Source organism: Oncorhynchus nerka, linkage group LG14 (genome assembly GCF_034236695.1).
Source record: "Oncorhynchus nerka isolate Pitt River linkage group LG14, Oner_Uvic_2.0, whole genome shotgun sequence".
Taxonomy (NCBI): domain Eukaryota; kingdom Metazoa; phylum Chordata; class Actinopteri; order Salmoniformes; family Salmonidae; genus Oncorhynchus; species Oncorhynchus nerka.
Genome location: NC_088409.1, coordinates 55,695,615 through 55,718,348, shown reverse-complemented (window position 1 = coordinate 55,718,348; position 22,734 = coordinate 55,695,615). Strand labels below are relative to the sequence as shown.

The 22,734-nt window shown below is 43.9% G+C and overlaps 2 protein-coding genes across 8 annotated transcripts; both read right to left on the bottom strand.

Moving 5' to 3' along the window:
* Positions 1–4,233: 4,233 nt before the first annotated feature.
* LOC115141517 (uncharacterized protein C19orf47 homolog) lies at positions 4,234–10,931 on the bottom strand. Of its 5 annotated transcripts, none has more exons than XM_029680454.2 (8): positions 10,846–10,931; positions 9,601–9,688; positions 7,958–8,072; positions 7,558–7,639; positions 7,231–7,356; positions 6,911–7,057; positions 6,582–6,655; positions 4,234–6,480 (listed from the first exon to the last, which is right to left on the bottom strand). In XM_029680454.2, exons 1-8 carry the CDS (start codon positions 10,862–10,864, stop codon positions 5,959–5,961), a joined length of 1,173 nt encoding a protein of 390 aa, XP_029536314.1. In that variant the 5' UTR covers positions 10,865–10,931; the 3' UTR covers positions 4,234–5,958. The 5 variants fall into 5 exon arrangements, with proteins under 5 accessions (XP_029536314.1, XP_029536317.1, XP_064856262.1 ...); XM_029680457.2 differs by lacking the exon at positions 10,846–10,931 and adding an exon at positions 10,633–10,769; XM_065000190.1 differs by lacking the exon at positions 10,846–10,931 and adding an exon at positions 10,517–10,602.
* Positions 10,932–12,793: 1,862 nt separating this feature from the next.
* On the bottom strand, positions 12,794–21,658 carry LOC115141516 (protein FosB). Of its 3 annotated transcripts, XM_029680452.2 has the most exons (6): positions 21,371–21,657; positions 20,977–21,158; positions 19,136–19,522; positions 18,806–18,913; positions 18,024–18,395; positions 12,794–17,007 (listed from the first exon to the last, which is right to left on the bottom strand). In XM_029680452.2, the coding sequence occupies exons 1-6, from the start codon at positions 21,432–21,434 to the stop codon at positions 16,954–16,956; spliced, it is 1,167 nt and encodes a 388-aa protein (XP_029536312.1). In that variant the 5' UTR covers positions 21,435–21,657; the 3' UTR covers positions 12,794–16,953. The 3 variants fall into 3 exon arrangements, with proteins under 3 accessions (XP_029536312.1, XP_029536311.1, XP_029536310.1); XM_029680451.2 differs by having other exon boundaries at positions 12,794–18,395; positions 20,977–21,155; positions 21,371–21,658; XM_029680450.2 differs by having other exon boundaries at positions 12,794–18,395.
* Between the last annotated feature and the right edge of the window lie 1,076 nt (positions 21,659–22,734).

Here is a 22,734-nt window from a genome sequence, read left to right as displayed (position 1 = left end):
CAGAAGAAGATTGGGAGAATGTCATATGGTCAGATGAAACCAAAATATAACTTTTTGGTAAAAAATCAACTCGTCGTGTTTGGAGAACAAAGAATGCTGAGTTGCATCCAAAGAACACCATACCTACTGTGAAGCATGGGGGTGTAAACATCATGCTTTGGGGCTGTTTTTCTGCAAAGGGACCAGGACTGATCCGTGTAAAGGAAAGAATGAATGGGGCGATGTATCGTGAGATTTTGAGTGAAAACCTGAATATGAAACGTGCCTGGGTCTTTCAGCATGACAATGATCCCAAACACACCGCCCGGGCAACGAAGGAGTGGCTTCGTAAGAAGCATTTCAAGGTCCTGGAGTGGCCTAGCCAGTCTCCAGATCTCAACCCCATAAGAAACTCTTTGGAGGGAGTTGAAAGTCCGTGTTGCCCAGCAACAGCACCAAAACATCACTGCTCTAGAGGAGATCTGCATGGAGGAATGGGCCAAAATACCAGCAACAGTGTGTGAAAAACTTGTGAAGACTTACAGAAAACGTTTGACCTCTGTCATTGCCAACAAAGGGTATATAACAAAGTATTGAGATAAACTTTTGTTATTGACCAATGTGATTTTCTGGATTTTTTTCTCTCATTTTGTCTATCATAGTTGAAGTGTACCTATGAAAATTACAGGCCTCTCATCTTTTTAAGTAGGGGGAAGTTGCACAAAAACTTTTTTGCCCCACTGTATATACACACACCTGTTCTATAAGGCCCCAGAGTCTGCAACACCACTAAGCAAGGGGCACCACTAAGGAAGCAGTACTATGAAGACCAAGGAGCTCTCCAAACAGGTCAGGGACAAAGTTGTGGAGAAGTACAGATCAGGGTTGGGCTATAAAAAAAAAATATCCGAAACATTGCACATCCCACATAGCACCATTAAATCCATTATTTAAAAATGGAAAGAATATGGCACCACAACAAACCTGCCAAGAGAGGGCCACCCACCAAACTCACAGACCGGGCATTCATCAGAGGCAACAAACAGACCAAAGATAACCCCGAAGGAGCTGCAAAGCTCCACAGCGGAGATTGGAGTATCTGTCCATAGGACCACTTTAAGCCGTACACTCCACAGAGCTGGGCTTTACCGAAGAGTTGAGCGTTTTGGCCATCAAGGAAAACACTATGTCTGGCGCAAACTCAACACCTCCCATCACCCCAAGAAAACCATCCCCACAGTGAAGCACTGTCACCATGGCGGCAGCATCATGCTGTGGTGATGTTTTTCATCAGCAGGGACTGGGGAAACTGGTCAGAATTGAAGGAATGTTGAATGGCGCTAAATACAGGGTAATTCTTGAGGGAAACCTGTTCCAGTCTTCCAGAGATTTGAGACTGGGATGGAGTTTCACCTTCCAGCAGGACAATGACCCTAAGCATACTGCTAAAGCAACACTTGAGTGGTTTAAGGGGAAACATTTAAATATCTTGGAATGGCCTAGTCAATGCCCAGACCTCCATCCAATTGAGAATATGTGGTATGGCTTAAATATTTCTGTACACCAGCAGAACCCATCCAACTTGAAGGAGCTGGAGCAGTTTTGTCTTGAATGGGCAAAATTCCCAGTGGCTAGATGTGCCAAGCTTATAGAGACATACCCCAAGAGACTTGCAGCTGTAATTGCTGCAAAAGGTGACTCACCAAAGTACTGACTTTGGGGGGGGGGGGGGGGGGGGGGGGGGGGGGGGGTGAATAGTTACGCACGCTCAAGTTTCATTATTCTAGGCGTGTTGTGTAAATCAAATGATACACCCCCCCCAAAAAAAATCTATTGTATTTCCAGGTTGTAAGGCAACAAATAAGGAAAAATGTCAAAGGGGGTGAATACTTTCGCAAGTCACTGTAGACACACGGGCCTTACTCAAAGCTAGTGGCACGTCGTTAGTAAAGATTGAAAAAAGCAAGGGGCCTATACAACTACGCTGGGGAATTCCTGCTTTTACCTGGATTATGTTTGAGAGGCTTCCATTAAAGAACACTCTCTATGTTCTGTTAGACAAGTAACTCTTCATCCACATTATAGCAGGGGGTGTAAAGCCAATACACGTACGTATTTCCAGCAGCAGACTATGATCGATAATGTCAAAAGCTGCACTGAAGTCTAAAAAGACACAGCCACACGAAGTGAAGGTCTATGAGAATTCTCTCTCTTCCATGTATTCTCTGTCTGAAACAATGAGTGGGAGAAGAGTGGACAGGCTGTCACACTCGCACCATCCCTTTCGGTCGGTCACTGTCAAAGCCTGGTTAGTGGTACCAGCTGTGCTCCTGCCTGATTTTGTCTCTTGTTTCTGTGTGAGGGGGAGGTTGGGGGTTAAGACACCCATCCCCAGGGCGGTAATACTGACAACATGGAGAGCTCACTGACTCACCCCCCTAACACACACAACACTCCCAGACAAACATACACCACTCCTTCAGACAACATATCATTGAAATCATCAATAGATAAATTATCAGCTCAATGTCTATTCCCCCGAGAAGCCAAATATTGACTGTGGTGTCTCAGTTGCAATTTCAATGACAGGGTCTCTCATTAAAAGAGCATGGTCAAAGGACAAAAGCACACTGTTGGACTGGAGGACGGGACGGCTTCTTGAAGTAGCTGGCTCAAAGAGGGAGGGAAAATAAATCAGGCAAGATTTTTTCCACCATTTTCTTGTTTATGTTCAAGATCACTTTCTCAAGGCGTTGTAATGTTCCATTACATCTTAAAACCTTGGATGTTATTTTTTTCTCTCGTCATGATTTTCTAAATCTACACTGCTCAAAGAAATAAAGGGAACACTAAAATAACACATCCTAGATCTGAATGAATGAAATGTTCTTATTAAATACTTTTTTCTTTACATAGTTGAATGTGCTGACAACAAAATCACACAAAAATTATCAATGGAAATCAAATTTATCAACCCATGGAGGTCTGGATTTGGAGTCAACAAAGTGTAAAACCACACTACAGGCTGATCCAACTTTGATGTAATGTCCTTAAAACAAGTCAAAATGAGGCTCAGTAGTGTGTGTGGCCTCCACGTGCCTGTATGAATGACCTCCCTACAACGCCTGCGCATGCTCCTGATGAGGTGGCGGACAGTCTGTGGTGCAACGTGGCGTTGGTGGATGGAGCGAGACATGATGTCACAGATGTGCTCAATTGGATTCAGGTCTGGGGAACGGGCGGGCCAGTCCATAGCATTAATGCCTTCCTCTTGCAGGAACTGCTGACACACTCCAGCCACATGAGGTCTAGCATTGTCTTGCATTAGGAGGAACCCAGGGCCAACCACACCAGCATATGGTCTCACAAGGGGTCTGAGGATCTCATCTCGGTACCTAATGGCAGTCAGGCTACCTCTGGCGAGCACATGGAGGGCTGTGCAGCCCCCCAAAGAAATGCCACCCCACACCATGACTGACCCACCCCCAAACCGGTCATGCTGGAAAATGTTGCAGGCAGCAGAATGTTCTCCACCGCGTCTCCAGACTGTCACGTCTGTCACGTGCTCAGTGTGAACCTGCTTTCATCTGTGAAGAGCACAGGGCGCCAGTGGCGAATTTGCCAATCTTGGTGTTCTCTGGCAAATGCCAAACGTCCTGCACGGTGTTGGGCTGTAAGCACAACCCCCACCTGTGGACGTTGGGCCCTCATGGAGTCTGTTTCTGACCGTTTGAGCAGACACATGCACATTTGTGGCCTGCTGGAGGTCATTTTGCAGGGCTCTGGCAGTGCTCCTCCTTGCACAAAGGCGTGGGTTGTTGCCCTCCTACGGCCTCCTCCACGTCTCCTGATGTACTAGCCTGTCTCCTGGTAGCGCCTCCATGCTCTGGACACTACGCTGACAGACACAGCAAACCTTCTTGCCACATCTCGCATTGATGTGCCATCCTGGATGAGCTGCACTACCTGAGCCACTTGTGTGGGTTGTAGACTCCGTCTCATGCTACCACTAGAGTGAAAGCACCGCCAGCATTCAAAAGTGACCAAAACATCAGCCAGGAAACATAGGAACTGAAAAGTGGTCTGTGGTCCCCACCTGCAGAACCACTCCTTTATTGGGGGTGTCTTGCTAAATGCCTATAATTCCCACCTGTTGTCTATTCCATTTGCACAACAGCATGTGAAATTTATTGTCAATCAGTGTTGCTTCTTAAGTGGACAGTTTGATTTCACAGAAGTGTGATTGACTTGGAGTTACATTGTGTTGTTTAAGTGTTCCCTTTATTTTTTTGAGCAGTGTATATACAGTGTAGTAAAGTTCTGGTTAAGTTCAATAAAAACATTTTTTTTTTTAAAGATAGAAAGTTGGGTGAACACCTCTTAAGTATTGTATCAATATCAAGGGGACATTTACATTACAGTTCCTGTACCATGCGGAATAATGTCAAACCAGGGTGTTATTCAGGAAAGCACAACATTACACAACATGTATACTGAGCAAAAATATAAACACAACTTGTGTTGGTTCCATGTTTCAGAAATGTTGCATACTCACAAACATATTATTTCTCTCAAATGTTGTGCACAAATGTGTTTCCATCCCTGTCAGTGAACATTTATCCTTTGCCAAGATCATCCATCCACCTGACAGGTGTGGCATATCAAGAAGCCGATTAAACAGCACGATCATTACATAGGTGCACCTTGTGCTGGGGGACAATAAAAGGCCACTAAAATGTGCAGCTTTGTCACACAACACAATGCCACAAATGTCTCAAGTTTTTAGAGAGAGTGCGATTGGCACGCTGACTGTAGGAATGCCCACCAGAGCTGTTGCCAGATAATCTACCATAATCTCCGCCGTTTTAGAGAATTTGGCAGTACGTCCAACCGGCCTTACAAACCGCGTGTAATCATGCCAGTCCAGGACCTCTACATCTGGCATTTTCACCTGCTGGATTGTCTGAGACCAGCCACCCGGACAACTGATGAAACCGAGGAGAATTTCTGTCTGTAATAAAGCCCTTTTGTGGTGAAAAACTAATTCTGATTGGCTATGCCTGGCACCCCAGTGGGTCGGCCTATGCCCTCCCAGGCCCACCCATGGCTGCGCCCCTTCCCAGTCATGTGAAATCCATTGATTAGGGACTAATGAATTTATATAAATTGACAAATGTCCTTATATGAACTATAACTCAGTAAAATCATTGAAATTGTTGCATGTTGCCTATATATTTTTGTTCAGTATAGATAGAAATGTATGGTGCAGAACTAACATGATTCTTTGTTAGTCAATAAAACTCTATACGTTACACTTCTATCTGCAATGTACTGAATAAGCCCTGGGGAAAAAAACTCACAATAACATCTACATACAGGTCAATGGTGGGTGACTTCCTATTCTGTGAACAGACAACTCTGAATATCTTGGCTTTCAAGCGGATCATTGTACACAACCAGAGGTTCAATGTGGTGGTGGAGCCTTCACAGCAATATGAGTCTACACTTTTCTACAAATGCAGTTCATATAAAAATGAGGCTGATGAGATGCTCTTGCTTGTGGGTTAAGAGGTTGCTTTATGTGTTGTTTGCCTGTTGCCGTTGTTGCCGGACTAGTGTTACAGCATGAACGTCTTAAGTGGACTGTACCCGGTAGTCACAGCCCGGTGGAGGTGAGTGCTGAGGTGATACGGTGAACATTACATCCCGCATTCCCACAATCCCTTTTCATCACTGAGCCAACTCCTAGAAGCAGCCTAAAATACAGACCTGTTTTGTGCTAACATTCCACCTCTTGTACTCCGTGTCATATAATAAACATAGCATGACAGGGAGGGGAATGTTAGCGCAAACAGACTGGTACCCAGGCTAGCTGTCTATGTGATGTTACCAACATGTCACAATAACTAGCCTTCCGGATGGATGCAAATAATATAAAGATAATGAAACGGTATAGGTCTAATCGTGGCCTGATATGCGTTAGGTCCTCTTGCTGCCCAGTCTCTTAAAGACATTGACTGACCCTACGTCCATCTGAGCCCCAAAACTCTCCCCTCCTCCAGCCCTGGTGCTGCTGCTGACCTTGGGGCTAGCCAGGGCCAGGCCTGGCCGGGCCTTATTTCTGGTGCTGGTCACACGGCTGTCCTGGGTGTCGGCAGGCGGTGGGGAGGCATTTGGTTTACCCAGTCTCTGAAGCACGCTGCGCTTGGCAGGGGGGAGGCCATTGGGGGAGGAAGAGGAGGAGGGAGAGTCAGTAGGGGGGAGTTTGATCTTCACTCCTAGGCGGCGGAGGGTGGTGGGGGCCCGCTTGGGGGCCACAGGCTCTTTCTTCTGGGAGGGAGGGAGTCGCTTTAGGACGCCAGCGTACTGTAGGACCGAACCCTCTCCATCACTATTATCATCCTCCTCCTGCTCTGCTCCGTCTACATCAACCCTTCCTGCTGTTCCCTGCTCCTCCTCTGCTTCGTCTGCTCGGCCCAGACGACTGAACACACCCGTGGCCTGGAGAGAGACGGCCATGAGAGCAGAGAGGCCATGCCCTGACGAACACTCAACGTCACTCACATAGACACACATGTAACGTGTCAAAAGAGAGGGCTCACCTTGCTGCTGCCCGTGGTGGTATCAGCTTTGGACTCGGCTCCCAGTCGCTCAAACACAGACATCCGCTTGCTCCCTTTTTATGGGTAAGAGAGAGTTAAAAAGAGAAATATACTGTCACACACAGACATTTTAAGATACACACACAGAAAGAGTGGGATGGTGGGTTCTAGTTAGGGATAGGGGTCATCTTTATCATGGTAAGAGATAAAGACATTTCAAGACCCATTTCCTTTAGATGCGTCAGTCCATAATGTTAGTGGGATGAGAATTAAAGGAGGTTGAATGATTAGTTTCCTTGGTTCACCCTGGCCAGAAGGTGAGGCCCTACCTTTCTTGGCCTGCTGGGCCAGGATTCGGGCGGTGCGTGCCGTGGTGCCTTTGGGCATGTTGATGATGTACTTGCCTTCCATCTCTGCAGTCACGCGGCGACGCTTCGCCGGCAGACCGTTCCCATCGTCAGCAGGCCGGCTCAGCACTGGGAAAGAGAGAGAAAGGATGGGGGGGTGAAATGAGGTAGAGAAGAAAAAGGGAGATGTTGTGGGAGGGAGACGGAGAGAGTCAGTGTGACATCTATATAACATCTCGTGATACAGCAGATGGAGAGAGAGAAAGCCAGTCCACACAGAGAGTGGAACAGGGGGTAGCTACCTGCTTTGCCACTCTTCGCCTGTTTGTTCGACACGGTCACAGAGATTGCCCGGTTGTCCGGGTGATGGGCTGGTGTGGTTGGCGGTGAGTCGTGGCTCAAGGCGTTGGCAATCATACGTGTGGCGGCTGCAGAGGATTATAAACATATGGTGAGAATTCTGGCACAGATTGACTCCCGCCATTACCCAAATGGGTGCTACTGCTCATTGGTAGTGGAAGGGGTGACTTATCATACTGTGTTAAATCCTTTGAGAAAAGCTCTACATAAAAGGCAGATCACTGGTATGACATTCATAACGGTTCATTGATTTGAATTTAAACACTCACGGGTGTTGGCAGTTCTTCTGAGTTCGGTCTGAATGCTGGATTGTCCTGAGGTTATGGCCTGTGTGGCCATTTTGCACATGTCCTGGAGAGGGAAAGAGGAGGTGGGAGAGAGGCAGCACTAGACTAACTGCTGTCAAAAGTGCATTAAAAACAGCAAGTATTTTGGCAAAGCACCATCTCTCCCGCTTGAGCTATAGTGGTGCATTGGAGGAAGTGATCCCAGGATGTGCCGAAAGCTCTTTAAAATGAATGATGCAACAGGAAGTCATTGTATCTTTCAGCCCATCATTTCTCTAGACCGGTGGTCAACCAACCTGTCGATCGCAATAGACTGGTGGATCTTCAAGGCATTCCCAGTGGCTCTGAATAAGAGCATGCTATACACAAGCTGCCTCCTTACCTGTCGGTAGACCTGTTTGGCGTGTTTGAGGATGGCAATAATGTCACCGATGACAGTGATGCCCAGGTCCATCATGATCTCCTTACTGAGATCCATCAGCATGGTCTTCTGGATCCTGCAGAGAGCGAGCCAGATAAAGATTTAAATCGTACTAATAAAAGAATGGATGTGATTTTCTTCTCTCGAAACTAATGGAAATTATTAATGTCTGATTACCGAATGAATAATGAATTTTATGTGTCAAATCGCCAACCCGTCCCTTTTGTGATTAATTGACACAAACAAACATTACAATAATTCACTATGGTAATTAAATGACAATTCTTCCAGTGTTCCCTGCATTGCGCATCGCATAAAGAGAAGAAGAAAGAAACAGTACAAATCAATATATAATAGTAAATTACATCCCTAGAGCAGTAAAATATACATACATACATACATACCATATACATATAAATAAATACAGGAAAAAAAGGAGGAAAAGGAAACAGAAGTCACTTGAACCCGGTCTGGCACAATAAGAAGATTCATATGGAAGACATACACAATCTATATACACACACACCATTAACCGCATAGAAGCTAAATATTTTTAGAAAATGTAATTATAGGTAGCCATTTTTCTTTTTTTCCAAGCTTTATTTAAATATTCCGCAAAAGGAAATACACCATGGACAAAAAACAATTTCCCCTCATCACTCAGCCACATAATTCCTTGGTATATCTGGTGTGCTTTCTGGAATAAGAGCAAGCGTATATCGTAGTAGAAAGGGCAATAGAGGATCAAATGAGTTTCATTCTCTATTTCTTCAAGGTCCCAATACTTACATAGTCTTTCTTCTTCCATTTCATCACAATACTGACCTGTTTCAATAGGCAGGGGCAATATCCCTGATCTTACCTGTGCACACAGCGATCTCTTGCTTTTAGGTAGGTTATACATAATATACCTCACACACAAATTCACCCTTATAAAAACAAAAGGTTCTCAATTTGGGTTTATGATTCCTCTCCACCAGCCATTTTTCCCCCCCATATTGCAATCAACAGTTGTTTAAAAATATATCTATATCTCCCTTAACTTTGGTTTTCGCACAGACGTTCAGTCACTCTTGAAAAAGGTTGGACATTTCAGTTGCCCAGACTACCCCTATCGATAGATCCCATAGAACGACTTTATTCTGGCAGTTGTCATTTCCAACAGTCTATTCCAAAGTCTCACCATACATGCCTTCCATCTCACCTCACAGGGTTCCCAGCCCATATCCCCAGTTATTGCAAGTATAGGTGCAAACTCCGGCTGAATAGTCCAGAACAGGACACACGCATGTCTGATAAGAGTTTGGAATACGTAGCAAAACCAATATATTTTAGTGTTATTGTTTTCCCTATAACTCCTCCAAGAGCTCTACTTGCTGAGTCGTCCAGGGCAGATGTTCCCGAATAGAACAGTAATAGGTTCATCAAGAAAAAGACCCAAAAATGTATAATTGCTAGTAAACTCAAGAATGTCTTCACCAAAACAAAACTGAAAAACACTTCTCTTAGTACCTTAAATACCAATAATCAAATGAAAAGGTCAGACAATCTTTCATTTTGCGGTGAACTGTTCCAGGCCAAGGAGTTAAGATGGCCTTTATTACCTGTTGTCCACAAAAGACACGGCATAGTTGACAGCAAGACCAGCAGGGATCCCAGCATCCTTGAAGAACTGGATCCACTCCGAGGTGGCTGAAAAGACAAGAGAAAACAAACACCTCAACTTTAATTGCTGAAGTGTTTACATGTACTATGTGTTAACTTATAAGAGCTATATTACAAAAATTATTCTTAAAACTTAGTTTTCAATGTCAATACTAAAAGCTATCAAACGTATTGACCTTCAAAGTTATAACTCAAAGCCATCTGATTAGGCTAGATCCATTTTCAGTGAGATCCAATGGAAAATACCAAATGTAAACCCTGGGGACAGGACAGGCTTGCTGACTGGCCAGCTGGGTGTTATTTATAAAACCATGATGGAGCTTCTTGTGGTGAGCGAAATTCCACTGGGGTTCATAGACACATTTGATATTGCCAGTGTTTCCCCCAGAACAATACTTACGCCATCAAGTAAATTACTTAATTTTACAGTATTAGGCACAATAAAATGTTTTTATTTTATTAAACTGAGTGGTCTCTGTTTAGCTAAATAGAGGGAGAAAACAGGCAGCTAAAGTCAGTCCAAACATTAGCTAAAAGGGCCCTGTTTGCAGTGTGTGGGCTACTTGTCTCGAACACATACAATAACTCGCTAACTAAACTAGTTATCCAACCGTTCTCAGTTTAGGTTTAATGTCACGATGGCCTCTACGAAACGTATGACAATTTTCACAAGGCGAACTTTCGGTAGTTCTAGCGACCTACCCTCCCCTGCAGCAAGCTAACGTTAAACGTTTAGTGTGTGGCTGTGGGCTAGCGAACTAGCTACAAGTTGACTTGCTAGCCAATTTAGCTAGCTAACGTTAATGTGAATGAAAATGTTGGTTCGCGATAGCTATATTAGTTACAACTTCGTACCTATCAGTCAACACGGTGGCGCCAATGATAAGCTAGTAACCAGTCCCACGTATGTTCGTGGTAAAACAATGTAACTACAAACAATAATGATGCACGAGCAATTTTGAATAGCTAACCGGCTAACGTTAGCTACATTCCATTCGGCACTTGACTTGTGTCCGTCCACACCATGTTAGCTAGGTAGACATACAGAGAACAGTATCCCTACACTCCGAACAAAATAAAATTAACATCTTTACTCAGTATCCTAATAATAATTGGGGGGAAATATGTTTTTTAGTCTTTTTAAGCGATCCTCCACGTCATTTGGGCCCTTTTATGTCACTCACCTGTGGTTACGGACGCCATGTTTACAGGAGACGGCTCCGTTCGTGACGTAATTTCCGTTGCATTTTTTTAAGTAACATATTTTCACCACATGAGTGCAGTGTAACCCTTCAATCTACTGCCATAAATGGTCGTTCATTTTTGGAGACGTTTCTTCTTCTTCTTCTTCTTCTTCTTCTTCTTCTTCTTCGAGGTTTAACGGCGGTTGGTATCAAATGTGTTGCATTACTGCCACCCACTAGACTGGAGTACAACTCCCATATACTTCGCTTGAAAAATACAAATGTAATAAATAAATAAATACTCTACCATCTAACACTACACTCACTAATTTCAAATTTATATCAAATAAAATTAACATCGCCCCACTCCACTAATTATATTTATTCCTACCTCATGCCATTAAGGATGAGACATCGCCACTTAACACATCACCACTTAACACACCCTGTAACTCTTCTGATGTCAAGTCTCGTACACCCAAACCTCTCTGCAGCTGCCACCACCACCTCAATTTTCTGCGACTTCCGTTCCATCCCTGCAGTACAGTTGATAGCCATTGTTATAAATGCTAAAAATCCAATCTTATTGAAACTTATATCACTTTTTGGCCAATCCCTCTGTACTGGTATGTCTCTACTACTCTCACCACCTCTTAACCCACCTTCCTCTACTTTCTCCACTGCCTCAGCATATGACAACTTCTGTTCTACTCTAACCCTGGAAACCTCAACCTGCCTCTCCCACACGGGACGTTTCTGATCCCCAGCTTCATGTGCACCCCTACAATTAACACATTCCACTACTTTCCCCAATGCTACATATTCCTTTGTCTCGTGCCCTTTGGCACACTTCTCACATCGTGGACTCTCCCTCCTACACACTCCTGCCACATGCCCATAAGCTTGTATTCGGCACATAAGCTTGTACAGGATAACTTATATAACTTATATATCCTAACTTCCTAACTTTGTCAGGCAGAGACTCAACATCAAAACTCAGAAGAACAGACAATGACACTTCTGTTTCCCCACTCTTGCCACCCTGTCTGCGTCGCATCAAACGACGAGCATCACAAACACCGGGAACCTTTCCCCTCAGCTGGTAAACTTTTATATTCACTGCTACCCCAGTTATCACTCCTTTCATTGGTGCCCTTTTCTTGAGAGCGAAACAATTCACTTTTGCTGCCCCCATTTGTTTTACTCCGAGCGCCTTCTCCCTCTGACTAACGGAAACACAAACAATTATCACTAGGCCACTTCTGGTTACCCTCGCCGATTCCACATTTTCCAAAACTTTTTTCACCCACCGTGAAACCACAAATGGATCAACCAAAAGGCAGAGTCCACTTTTTCCATAAACTTCACTCGTACTGTCACAGACTCATCTTTTTCCTGACCCTCGGTGCATACCTCGGTCTCCGATAACTTCACCACATCTACCACCTCCGAGACTTCACCCTCATTCACTTCCATTTCTCCTCCTGTCTTCAGCTCCACCTTCTACCATTCTTTACACTTTCTACCATTCTTTACACTTTTTACCATTCTTTACACTTTATACCATTCTTTACACTTCATACCATTCTGCTTTAACATCTCACTTTTTTTCACAATTTTTATCTGACTCAAGCTCACCCTCTTCCTCCCTCTCTCTCTTAGATATCCTCTCCCTCTCTTTTTCCCTCCATTCCTCCTCCGTTTCCCAAGAATACATCTCCGTATAATAATACTGCACTACACCTGACAACCATCTTGTCCTTGCTTTCTCTAGGGACTCCATTTCCCGACCCTTTGGAGACATTTCAGTGGCATGACATTTTATGATAGAGGTGAGGTATGGGGCCACACACACACACACACACACACACACACACACACACACACACACACACACACACACACACACACACACACACACACACACACTAACACACGACAAATCACCTTGATACTATATTGCTGTTTATTGAATGCTATTTTCTCCAAAATAAAGATTTGGACGGTAATATAAACAGTTACGGAGGGGAAAGCCCACTTAGCTTTCACAGTCTATCAAGAACAACGATGAGTAAAGTTCCCCTCCGTCAAGTAAAATAAGAGAGAATGGGGGAAAGGAGTTAGGAAGGGTTGGACACAGAGAGAGAGAGAGAGAGAGAGAGAGAGAGAGAGAGAGAGAGAGAGAGAGAGAGAGAGAGAGAGAGAGACAGAGACAGACAGACAGACAGACAGACAGACAGACAGACAGACAGACAGACAGACAGACAGACAGACAGACAGACAGACAGACAGACAGAGAGAGAAAGTGAGGGAGAGAGAAACAGAGAGAGAGAGAGAGAGAGAAAGAGAGGGAGAGAGAGAGAGAGAGAGAGAGAGAGAGAGAGAGAGAGGGGAAATATGACAGGTGTACTGTCATCACATCTGGTCCATTTGAAAAAGATAGACATTACTGTATAATATAATCAGAGGTTAAATTGATCCCCCTCAGAAACAGATGCAAGAGAAGGTTATTGAGCATTACATTTCATCAATTATTATACTTATTTTATGCATTGAACAAGGACAAATGTGTAGTTATCAAAGCACCATCATTATATCTATCACTTGAGATGTTTTATTTATTTTATTTTTATTTCACCTTTATTTAACCAGGTAGGCCTAAACCCTATTTAGTTTTGGGCCTCAGCTGTTACAAATAGTCTCAAAATGTCTTGAGTATAAATTCCCGTAAAATTTCCGGGTCCATTTTCATTAGTCACTGCTGATCACAACAATGCAACCATTGCTTCACAGAAAAAGACAAACATCTGTTCACATATAAAGTCAGAAATAAACTTTCTAGAGAAGGCATTCGAGGAAAAGACAAAGGTTCTATTGAAGGAAATGACAAAAATATCAGTCACAAGGCATCAAAGGAAAATGCAAAAAATGAAGGGTTTTGAAAAATTTCTTGAAGATTCATATATTTATAATCAAGGTCTGCCCCTCAACCTCCACTCAATTAGGTCAAGACCTCTTGGCCCAAACATAGATACTGGGCTATGTGAATGAAAGATCACGGTACAGTTTATAATAGGGGTGGAAGATCCCAACAATACATGATCACACTGGACACGTAGCATAGCAGAAAGAGAGCGCCAGAAGACTTCTGGCACGGTGTAAATGAAGCTTTTCATATGATTTGATACATGTCTATCCTAGAGGATATGAGTGTTTCAATTTCAATACATAACATTGCAAGTTTGCAACTCGTGGAAAAAATAAGGCATTTATCAACCACGCAAATGGTAAAAGACCTCTTGTCTGTTCCAGTCAGTCTTGTATGGAGGTATTTGTATGAAGGCAGGTTCACTGATACAACAAAGTTACTCAGTTTATTTCATCATTGCTACATATGTCCATGGCCCATCTCAACTTGGATTGTTAGAAAAGGAAGTTCCAAAAAGGAAGTTCTCTCCCTCTCCCTCTCCCTCTGCCACCTCAATTATCCTCCTCTCTATTTCTCTGTCTTTACCTTTCTGCCTCTCTCATTCTCTCTCTTGGATGGTACAGATTAGAAAATTAGACTTATGTGAACTAGACCTCATTTCCTGCTCTGTCCGGTGCTGACATTGGTGTGAATTCTTCCAAACCGGTAACTGGGTTTCCGGGGTAAGACAAAAATGACATAACATTCTCTAAGAGAACGCATGGTTGGAATTCAAGATATCAATGCGACACTGTTTCGGGCGTGAAATAAGAAGAATATTGGCGGAATGAATATTCAAACATGCTCTCATTCCGTGGAAGAACCGTGGTATATTTTTGCCCAACTCTGGAGACTCTTCGAGCGGTTTTGATGGAGCAGGAACCATGGACCTCATCACTGATAAGTTGTAAGTGAATTTGCCAGAACAGGATGTTCTATGATAAGTTCATCTGATATACTAGAAGTAGCACCACAAAACCATTCTGTACACGAGCCATACTTATCCAGACCGTGCCATCTATCATTGTAAACCCCTTTCACACATCATCAACAATGCCACGGTAGGTTCATGGAAGGAAATCAAAAGGCATGGAAGTTCGTCACTCAAAAAAGGCATATGAGGCCTGTCCCTTGTCGTACCACTTGAAGCCTGGCACTTAAGTTAAACATTTTTTGCTTCACAATAAAAATGGAGGGGCCCTCTTTTCAATTCACAACTAAGACTTTAGCCCATCTAATGATAAGCCAGACTATTTTTTTTCCACAATCACAAGTTATGCAACAATAACTACTGTGAGGTGATTTTTTTTTTATGAGAGCAAACTCTCGAAAAGCTCTCCAAAAATGTCTGTTGTTTGAATCACACGATAACTACGATAACTACTTTATTGAACAGGAATGCACACTGGACTGACAGACTGTTCTCAACAAAAACATTCAATAAAAAATGATTTGCATCATTAATATTTTAATATGTATTTTGACATTCAATTCATACTAGTTTCCTCATTTTGGGTCCGTAGGAGACTAAGTGGTGACATTAAGCTTTGGTGGCATAGGCATCGGGACTGACCTCGCAGAGAAAAACAAACAAACAGGCAAATGTGAAAGCAAAAAGGCAATAGCACCACCTCAATAATCTCATCATATTGGCAAACTGCAATACATGCAGCATCACATGTTAGATATAGTTATCCTGAATAATGTGCTTTATATGTAAAACATATGAGCACAGGCAGTGATAATGTGCATCATATTGAGGGAATGGTTAAGTATTATCGTTTTTTTTTTCATCTTTTTTTTTTTATAAATCTTTGTTCTTTTAGAAAAATATCAATTTTAAAACCAGCCTCAACAACGGCACCTCTGTTTCTTCATTGACAAAAATATCCCATTTATATTTTCAAACATTCATACTTCACAATAATTGTACATACACTTAAATATACACATTTTTTTGTATCTATATGCATATGCTTTTAAGTATACTTTTGACACGTAGAAAATGTCTTTATAGTGCACATCATGCCTCTGAAGTTGCCAAAACTAAGATAAAAAAAGAACATAATAACACAATAATAGTTACAATGCAATAGTAAATGTAACATTAAGGGGAAAACCTCCCCTGTAAGAACAAGAACCGCTGGCAGCGACAACACAGGTAAGAGCGGAGGACAAAGCAACAACAAATAACTCAAACGTAAAACATAACAAATGTCACTGGGAAAAAAAGGAACAAATTCACAGACAGAATGTAGAACGCATATACTCATAAAACACCCCCTCCTCATGTCCCCTCTGTGTGTCCGGCTCCGTATTGTGCTCTCTCTCATCATGTCAACCTCAATCAAGAAATAAATAAGCGGGCCAAGTGGCTCAGAGTGGGATACACTCACAATAAATGCACCTCCCACTAGGAGAGGCACAGAGGCCACTCATCCCAATGTTCAGAGGTTGGTTGAATATTCCTTAAAAGTAAAATATATATTTTTTAAACATATTGGTTACCAACAGACTCATGTCCGACAAAAGCACTTTACCAAAAGTACATTCCTCTCTCAATGTTTTTTTTCTCACTGTGATATTTTCTCTGGTCAAAGGTTAGACTTATAAACAACAACAGAAAATACTTGGTGATAAAGGAGGGTGAAGAACATTATACAAAATAGTATCAGTAACAAGTGGAGGACAATCCAGATGCTTGAAGTATGGCGGTGGTACTCTGCAGGTAAGAGGTAACCCATCCCATACAGTTGGCAAAAGCAGGATTTTTTGGGATTGTTTTAAATTCAATTCAGGCTTACGAGTACAGGGGGCTCATCCTCTCTCTCTGCCAAAGTTTCAGCTCTCCCTCTAGACCTCTACCTCGGCTAAAGCCTCATCTCTCATTCTCCCGCCGTCCTCATCTCACCGTCACAACACAAGTCTCCTTTCATCTCCATCGTTTCAACATCCAACAATGGCTCAGGAGAAGAAAGAAAAGAGTGACAACTCTTTTACATTTGTGTCCATCAAATTTGGTGTATTTTCAGTGTGTGTGTGTGTGTTTTTGATTTTGTCTGCTTTGAGCGAAATACTCCAGGGCTCCTCAGTTGGGGGTGCGTCCGCGTCCGTGTGGGACGTGTGAGGTGGGCCGGCGCTCAGTCAAGGTCCCAGGGGCTGGAAGGGCTCGGCGTGCTCTCAGGGTTCGAAGACTTCAAAGAGACAGAGAGAGACACACAGAGGAGAGAAACAAAGATGGAGAGATGGACGAAGAGCAGACGGCAGGATAAAAAGAGAAAGAGCCAGATAGCTGGAGGCTGTGACGCCCTTCCCTTTCCAAGTCACAACTAATGACGAAGAAGCAAGAGGAACCGAGAGGATGAGGAAGGCGGGAGGGGAGAGCAAGAGCTCAGCAGTCTGGCCTCACAAAAAAAAAGACCCAAACCTCAGTCCTTCTTCCCTATTTTAGCTTGCACAAATACATTCAGCATGAAGAGAGGGATGAAAAAGATGAGAGCAGGAGCAGTGAGAGAGGAATGACCGACAGAGGGAACGACGGGGAGGATAAGTGTGCTTGTGAGATCACAGGTGAGCATGTTGCTATTTCCTGTGTGCACTGGACGTGCACGTCACAAGACGTTGAAAGATTCATTGTGAATTAAGCTGGGTATGATGTCAGAGGATGTTTCAGAGATCGACTGACAACTCAGAGCCCAGAGTTTTAGACTCAATTTGAATTCACTTTAAATACTTGGTTTAGTTACGTTTAGTTTTCTCATAAGGACAACAGTGGCTTATATGCACTAAATGCTATGTGGTCAAACTTGGTTTGATTTCATGTTTTTCAGGTCTGAATGTGTGTGAGTTTGTATGGATCATCATTTAATGTATGTTATCCATGTTGTTGACCTCGTCTATCATGGGCAACTGTTTTTTTGAGCAACTGGTGATTGACACAGGGGGGGGGGGGTGTGCGCGCGTGTGGTGTGGTGTGTCTGTCGGTCAGTCAGAGAGCGAGCAGCGAGGGCGAGTTCAGGGAATCAGAGGACTGCTCGCTGCTGCTGTTTCTCTGGTTAGCGCTGACCCCGCAGGCTCCCTCTGGGTAGCTGAACACAAATGAAGATGTGTATGAAGGGTTGTAGCTGCCAGCGGCCGCGCCATCGTGGTGACCACCACCCTCACCCGGCGCAGGCTCGCTTGAGCCATAGAAAGAACTAGAAAACGCTACCTCCTGCATCATCCCCGGCTGCGGATGAACCTGCTGCTGCGGATGAACCTGCTGCTGTTGCTGCTGCGGATGAACCTGCTGCTGCTGCTGTTGTTGCTGCTGCTGCTGCGAAGTAGAAGGCTGCGAGGTGTAGGCGGGAGGCAGGTAGAAAGTGTCCTCCACAGTCAAGCCCACGATGGAGACGGGGGCCTGTTGGGGCAGTAGGGGCTGATGCTGGAGCTGTGTGGAGCCTGAAGCCTGCTGCTCCTGGTAGGGGATCTTGCAGCTGGGCTGGTGAGCCACAAGGACAAACTCCAGGCGCTCCTTCTCCTTCTGCAGCTCAGAGATCTCAGCCTCCAGCTCAGACTTCTCCTCCTCCAGGATGTCAGTCTCCTGTGGAGGGAGGGAGATAAAGAGAGAGAGAGGGGGGGGGGGGGGGGTAGAGGGTTAGACAACACAGGTGTTCTCATTCTACGTCTGTGGAGGTGGATGCACGGCTATGTTTTTAGATATAGATAGGCCTACATGTTTCCCCTTGAAATATATACTTTAGCCCATGCTAGGACTGGTAAATTAGACTATACCAACTGTAGGCACAATAGACTGTCACAAGAACTATAATCATCTTCGCTCTCTTCATCTAATAACCCCTGTCTCTTAATAACCAACCCCTTAAATAACATCATGTGTTACTATTACTCACATACACAGTCATTATCATGAGCCTAGTTATGTAGCATAACACACTGCATATAATTATCACAGGAAGTCATTTTTGACAGCAAGAACACAGGCAAGCTCACCCCCTGCAGTCGGTCAGTGAGTTCGCGCCGGCGGTTTCGGCATTTGGCGGCTGCCAGCTTGTTCCTCTCGCGCCGAACACGCCTCTTCTCCTGCTCCTCTGGAGTCAACTGGGGGGAAAGAATTAAGGAGGGATTAAAACAAATGCAAACTTTGTCTTTGCCCTCGAATCTCTCTAATGCACTTGAATGGGCCGTCGCTAGCTGAGAATAACAGACATATAGATGTATCGTCAAATACAGTATCATAATGAAATGGGGCAAACGTGTTCATTCTTGCTGTCTACCCATTCGACATATAAAGATTGACACACGGGGCACACACACACTTACAAACACACCAACATCTCCATCGTCACTCACAGACTCGTCTCGTACACGGCGGCTACGGGCCCTGGACTGACGGACGGGGCCCGGGGCTGGGCCTTGCCCCGGGGTGTCAGAGCCTGCGGGAGTAAAACCTGAGCCAGAGGAATAACTGGGCCCTGGCAGATCATAAGGGTCTACCAGGGACACCGACTGGGCCATAGTCGAGGTCCCCGCCCCACTTTGGCCAGAGGCCTGGGACGAGATGAGAGTTGGCTGCACCATCCACTGCAGGTCCTGGCTGCTGGTGATGGCTGTGACTGTGGGCACAAAGGAGCCTGGCATATCCACTCCTCCACTGCTGCCCCCGGAACCACTGCCTACCCCGTCCCCGCCTCCAGCAGACACACAATCCTGGAACACACAGAGATGGGGGGGTTAGGCCTGAACACAGACAGAGAAATGGGATGCTGCCATACAATGCAATGACGACAAAAGTGTCTTGCTCTTTAAACATTGCTCTGTGAACTATTTCGATGGTCATTCCCTTGTACACAAGATGGTAGACGTCACAGCAGAAGATTGCATAGCCTTGATGTCCATAAGACACACACTTTCAGGGTACAGTTTGACACACCCATTCTATTCGTTGCATTGTAAGACTAGTCATTAGCATGTATGTCCCCCTAATAATGTCTTATATGATCTCATTATGATCCTATCTTAATACAAATTAATAAAAAAACAATTTGTCAGTTACAAATGTGCTACATATAGAGACATAACACATTGATAACCCTTATAATAACGTCATAAAAGCTCATACAAACTTGTAAAAAGTAGTACATCATATGATTGAATGTCACTCTTATAGAATGGTAGAATGTCAGTGAGAGTTGGAGTCTCCCAAAATTCCTGCACAACAAATATTATAAAGAGATCATTGTAAGAATAGATTTAGGTGCCCAAATCTATCACTGGCTCTCTCTGCTTTAATTTTAGAACTGAGGCGAGCAGTGATGCCATAGTGAGCTCGGAGTTGCATTAATATTCATTTGAAAGCGTTTAAGGCAAGGCGACATGTAGCTTTCAAGGGGCCGCCTCAACCAATCAACTCGCTCGAATAAGTCCCCCCTCCTCCTTCGTCCTCCCCCGTCACACCCTCGGTGTTCCCTTAGCAACGCGACGTAACACTCCAAAATAGAACGCATTTACGTCACAGCGAGTCCTGAGAACAGGGAGCGTGGAGAGAAGCGAGCAAAGGCGGAGCTTTTTGTGCGTACGTAGGAGGGCCAACGCGTTGTCATCCGTTGCGCTGCGTGCTGTAAACCTACCACCGAAGACAGTACACGTTGCTAGTAGAGGTGGCACAGCCTGAGTCAGAAAACATGCCGGCAGGCCAGCCTTTACTACAATACAATTCAAGTGCCTGTAGATTTCAAGGCAATTGGCAGAGCATTTTTTCACGCATGGTTGATCAGACGTGAAAGGGAATTCTTCTTGCCTTTCCCTTTCATAGAAACTATGTAACAACAAGCTTATAATTATGATGATACTCAGGTTGATAAACCCAAACTCTGCATGGTAGAACTCTAACGCGACAAGGTATAACTGCACCAGCATTTGCAAATACTACTGAACTGTAAAAGCATCATTGAATTCTTAACTTAACCCATATTTCTGGAATACAGCCCACGGCCACATCATCATGTACAACATAAATCAGACTTCATGCATTATTATGTAAACATCTGTCAAATGAAATGTTTCCTCAATATTATAGTAATCAACATCTGAAATTGGGGGGAAAAGACACATAAACGCCCTTTTCCCCCGATACTCATCATTGCTTGACTTATTGGACCTACCTGTGAGGCACTGGCCGGCGGGCTCCCGAAGGAGTCCACGGAGGAAAAGTACTGAGACTCAATAGACGGGGACGAACTTCCACGGGAGACGGAATCAAAGTCACCGGGGAACCCTTGGAACATTTCCCTGGCGGAGCCGAGAGAGAAACCTACAGTTCCCGGAGTGAGTGTGATGTCACCTGCTGTTCGAGCGAACACACAAGGGCCAAGGGGAGACAGCTGTCAGTTTGATGTCATTGAAATGCAGTCTCGTGTATCTAGGATATGGACAACAGTACATATGCATAACTGGAAACCTTGCTTTACGTGTAGCCTACATGTATATCGGAAATCACGTAATAAGAACCGTTGTTGCTGCATTATCTAACATTCACGTTTAGAAAGTTTTTTTTACCGTTAATGTGTTCCTTATTGTGCTCCGGTAAGATGCTATTGGTCTCTTTCCAAAAAAGTTGCATGAAGAAGGAAATCCAGTTCGCTGCTATGGAAACAGTCCTTACGTTTCGGATTTTTAAAAACTCATCGATCCGATTCAGAATCCGCTAAAATGTGTCCTTTGTCCCCTTTTTACAATGTGCAATGATAGATCCGTGTAAAAGTCCACTATGTGTAAACTGATCAGCGATATAGAGTCACAGTCCACAGAAGCGAGTCTTGTCTTATGAATGAAGCCATGGAGTACGAGAGAAGCATTGTAAAGGATACGAAGTCCCGCCTAGGAGTTCCGCTGACGTACGTGCCCATTTATGGGGTTGTGTTTTTGTTTGGTATCCTTGGTAATGACGTTTAGCTAGGGATTCCCTCTCCCACAGAAACCGTACAGCAGACGAGAATATAACATGTTACTATCACAGGCATGATATATTTCTAATCAAGAAACAATTTCTGGTAGTACATTTACTGAAACAACAAGTTATGACCATTTTAGTGTGCACATAGCCAAAAATATGTATTGTAAAGTAGATTAAATGAACATCTAAATGCACGTGTTCTTAGTGTTTTGGAGGTGTAAGCTCATGTAGCCTAATAATGATTTTGTAGACTCAGTAAACTGCCTAGGTATTGTGGAGTTAAGCTCAAGATCAAGTACAACTTTGAGGGCTAGTTTAGCACATTGCCTATTTTTTTTACATTTTACTTGGCAAGTCAGTTAAGAACTATTTCTTATTTTCAATGACGGCCTAGGAACAGTGGGTTAACTGCCTGTTCAGGGGCAGAAGGACAGATTTGTACCTTGTCAGCTCGGGGATTTGAACATGAAACCTTTCGGTTACTAGTCCAACACTCTAACCACTAGGCTACCCTGCCGCTAATAAATATGTTAAATAATAAAACAGGTATTAACGTACACACTGTCTGCCTCCTATGCGTCTTATTATTCTTTGTATAGGCATAAATAGATAAATTAATATATAAACGAATATAGATCTAGCATGTAGGTTAGCAAATATATAACCTTGTATATACTGTAGGCTATAACCTAGTGACAATGAAATGGGAAATGACTGAAATGACTTCTAGGCTATTGAGCAACATCATTGAAAAATAGGCTATGGGACAGGCTACTTCCTACTGGCACTATTCAAGTAGGCCTATTCAGACCGGTTGGCCATTATAAACATATGCACATTCCATTGTCGATTTCTTACGCAATTACTTGCTTTGACATCGCTCACAAGAGGAAGGAAACCCACCAGGCAAAGAGAGGAAATCCTCTCGAGTGAACTTTCTCACTGACACGCCCTCGGGAGTTCCCTT

Excerpts from the sequence above, each read along its gene's own strand:
- LOC115141517 (XM_029680453.2), bottom strand. The coding sequence starts at position 9,862 with ATGGCTTTGAGTTATAACTTTGAAG. Across the intron at positions 8,073-9,600 it reads GTGTCTTTTGTGGACAACAG|GATCCAGAAGACCATGCTGA; the intron begins GTAATAAAGGCC and ends CGCTCTCTGCAG. Across the intron at positions 7,357-7,557 it reads CAGAAGAACTGCCAACACCC|CCGCCACACGTATGATTGCC; the intron begins GTGAGTGTTTAA and ends AATCCTCTGCAG.
- LOC115141516 (XM_029680450.2), bottom strand. The coding sequence starts at position 21,434 with ATGCAACTTTTTTGGAAAGAGACCAATAGCATCTTACCGGAGCACAAT. Across the intron at positions 19,523-20,976 it reads CGCCGGCCAGTGCCTCACAG|GATTGTGTGTCTGCTGGAGG; the intron begins GTAGGTCCAATA and ends TGTGTGTTCCAG. Across the intron at positions 18,914-19,135 it reads ATGGAGATGTTGGTGTGTTT|TTGACTCCAGAGGAGCAGGA; the intron begins GTAAGTGTGTGT and ends CTTTCCCCCCAG.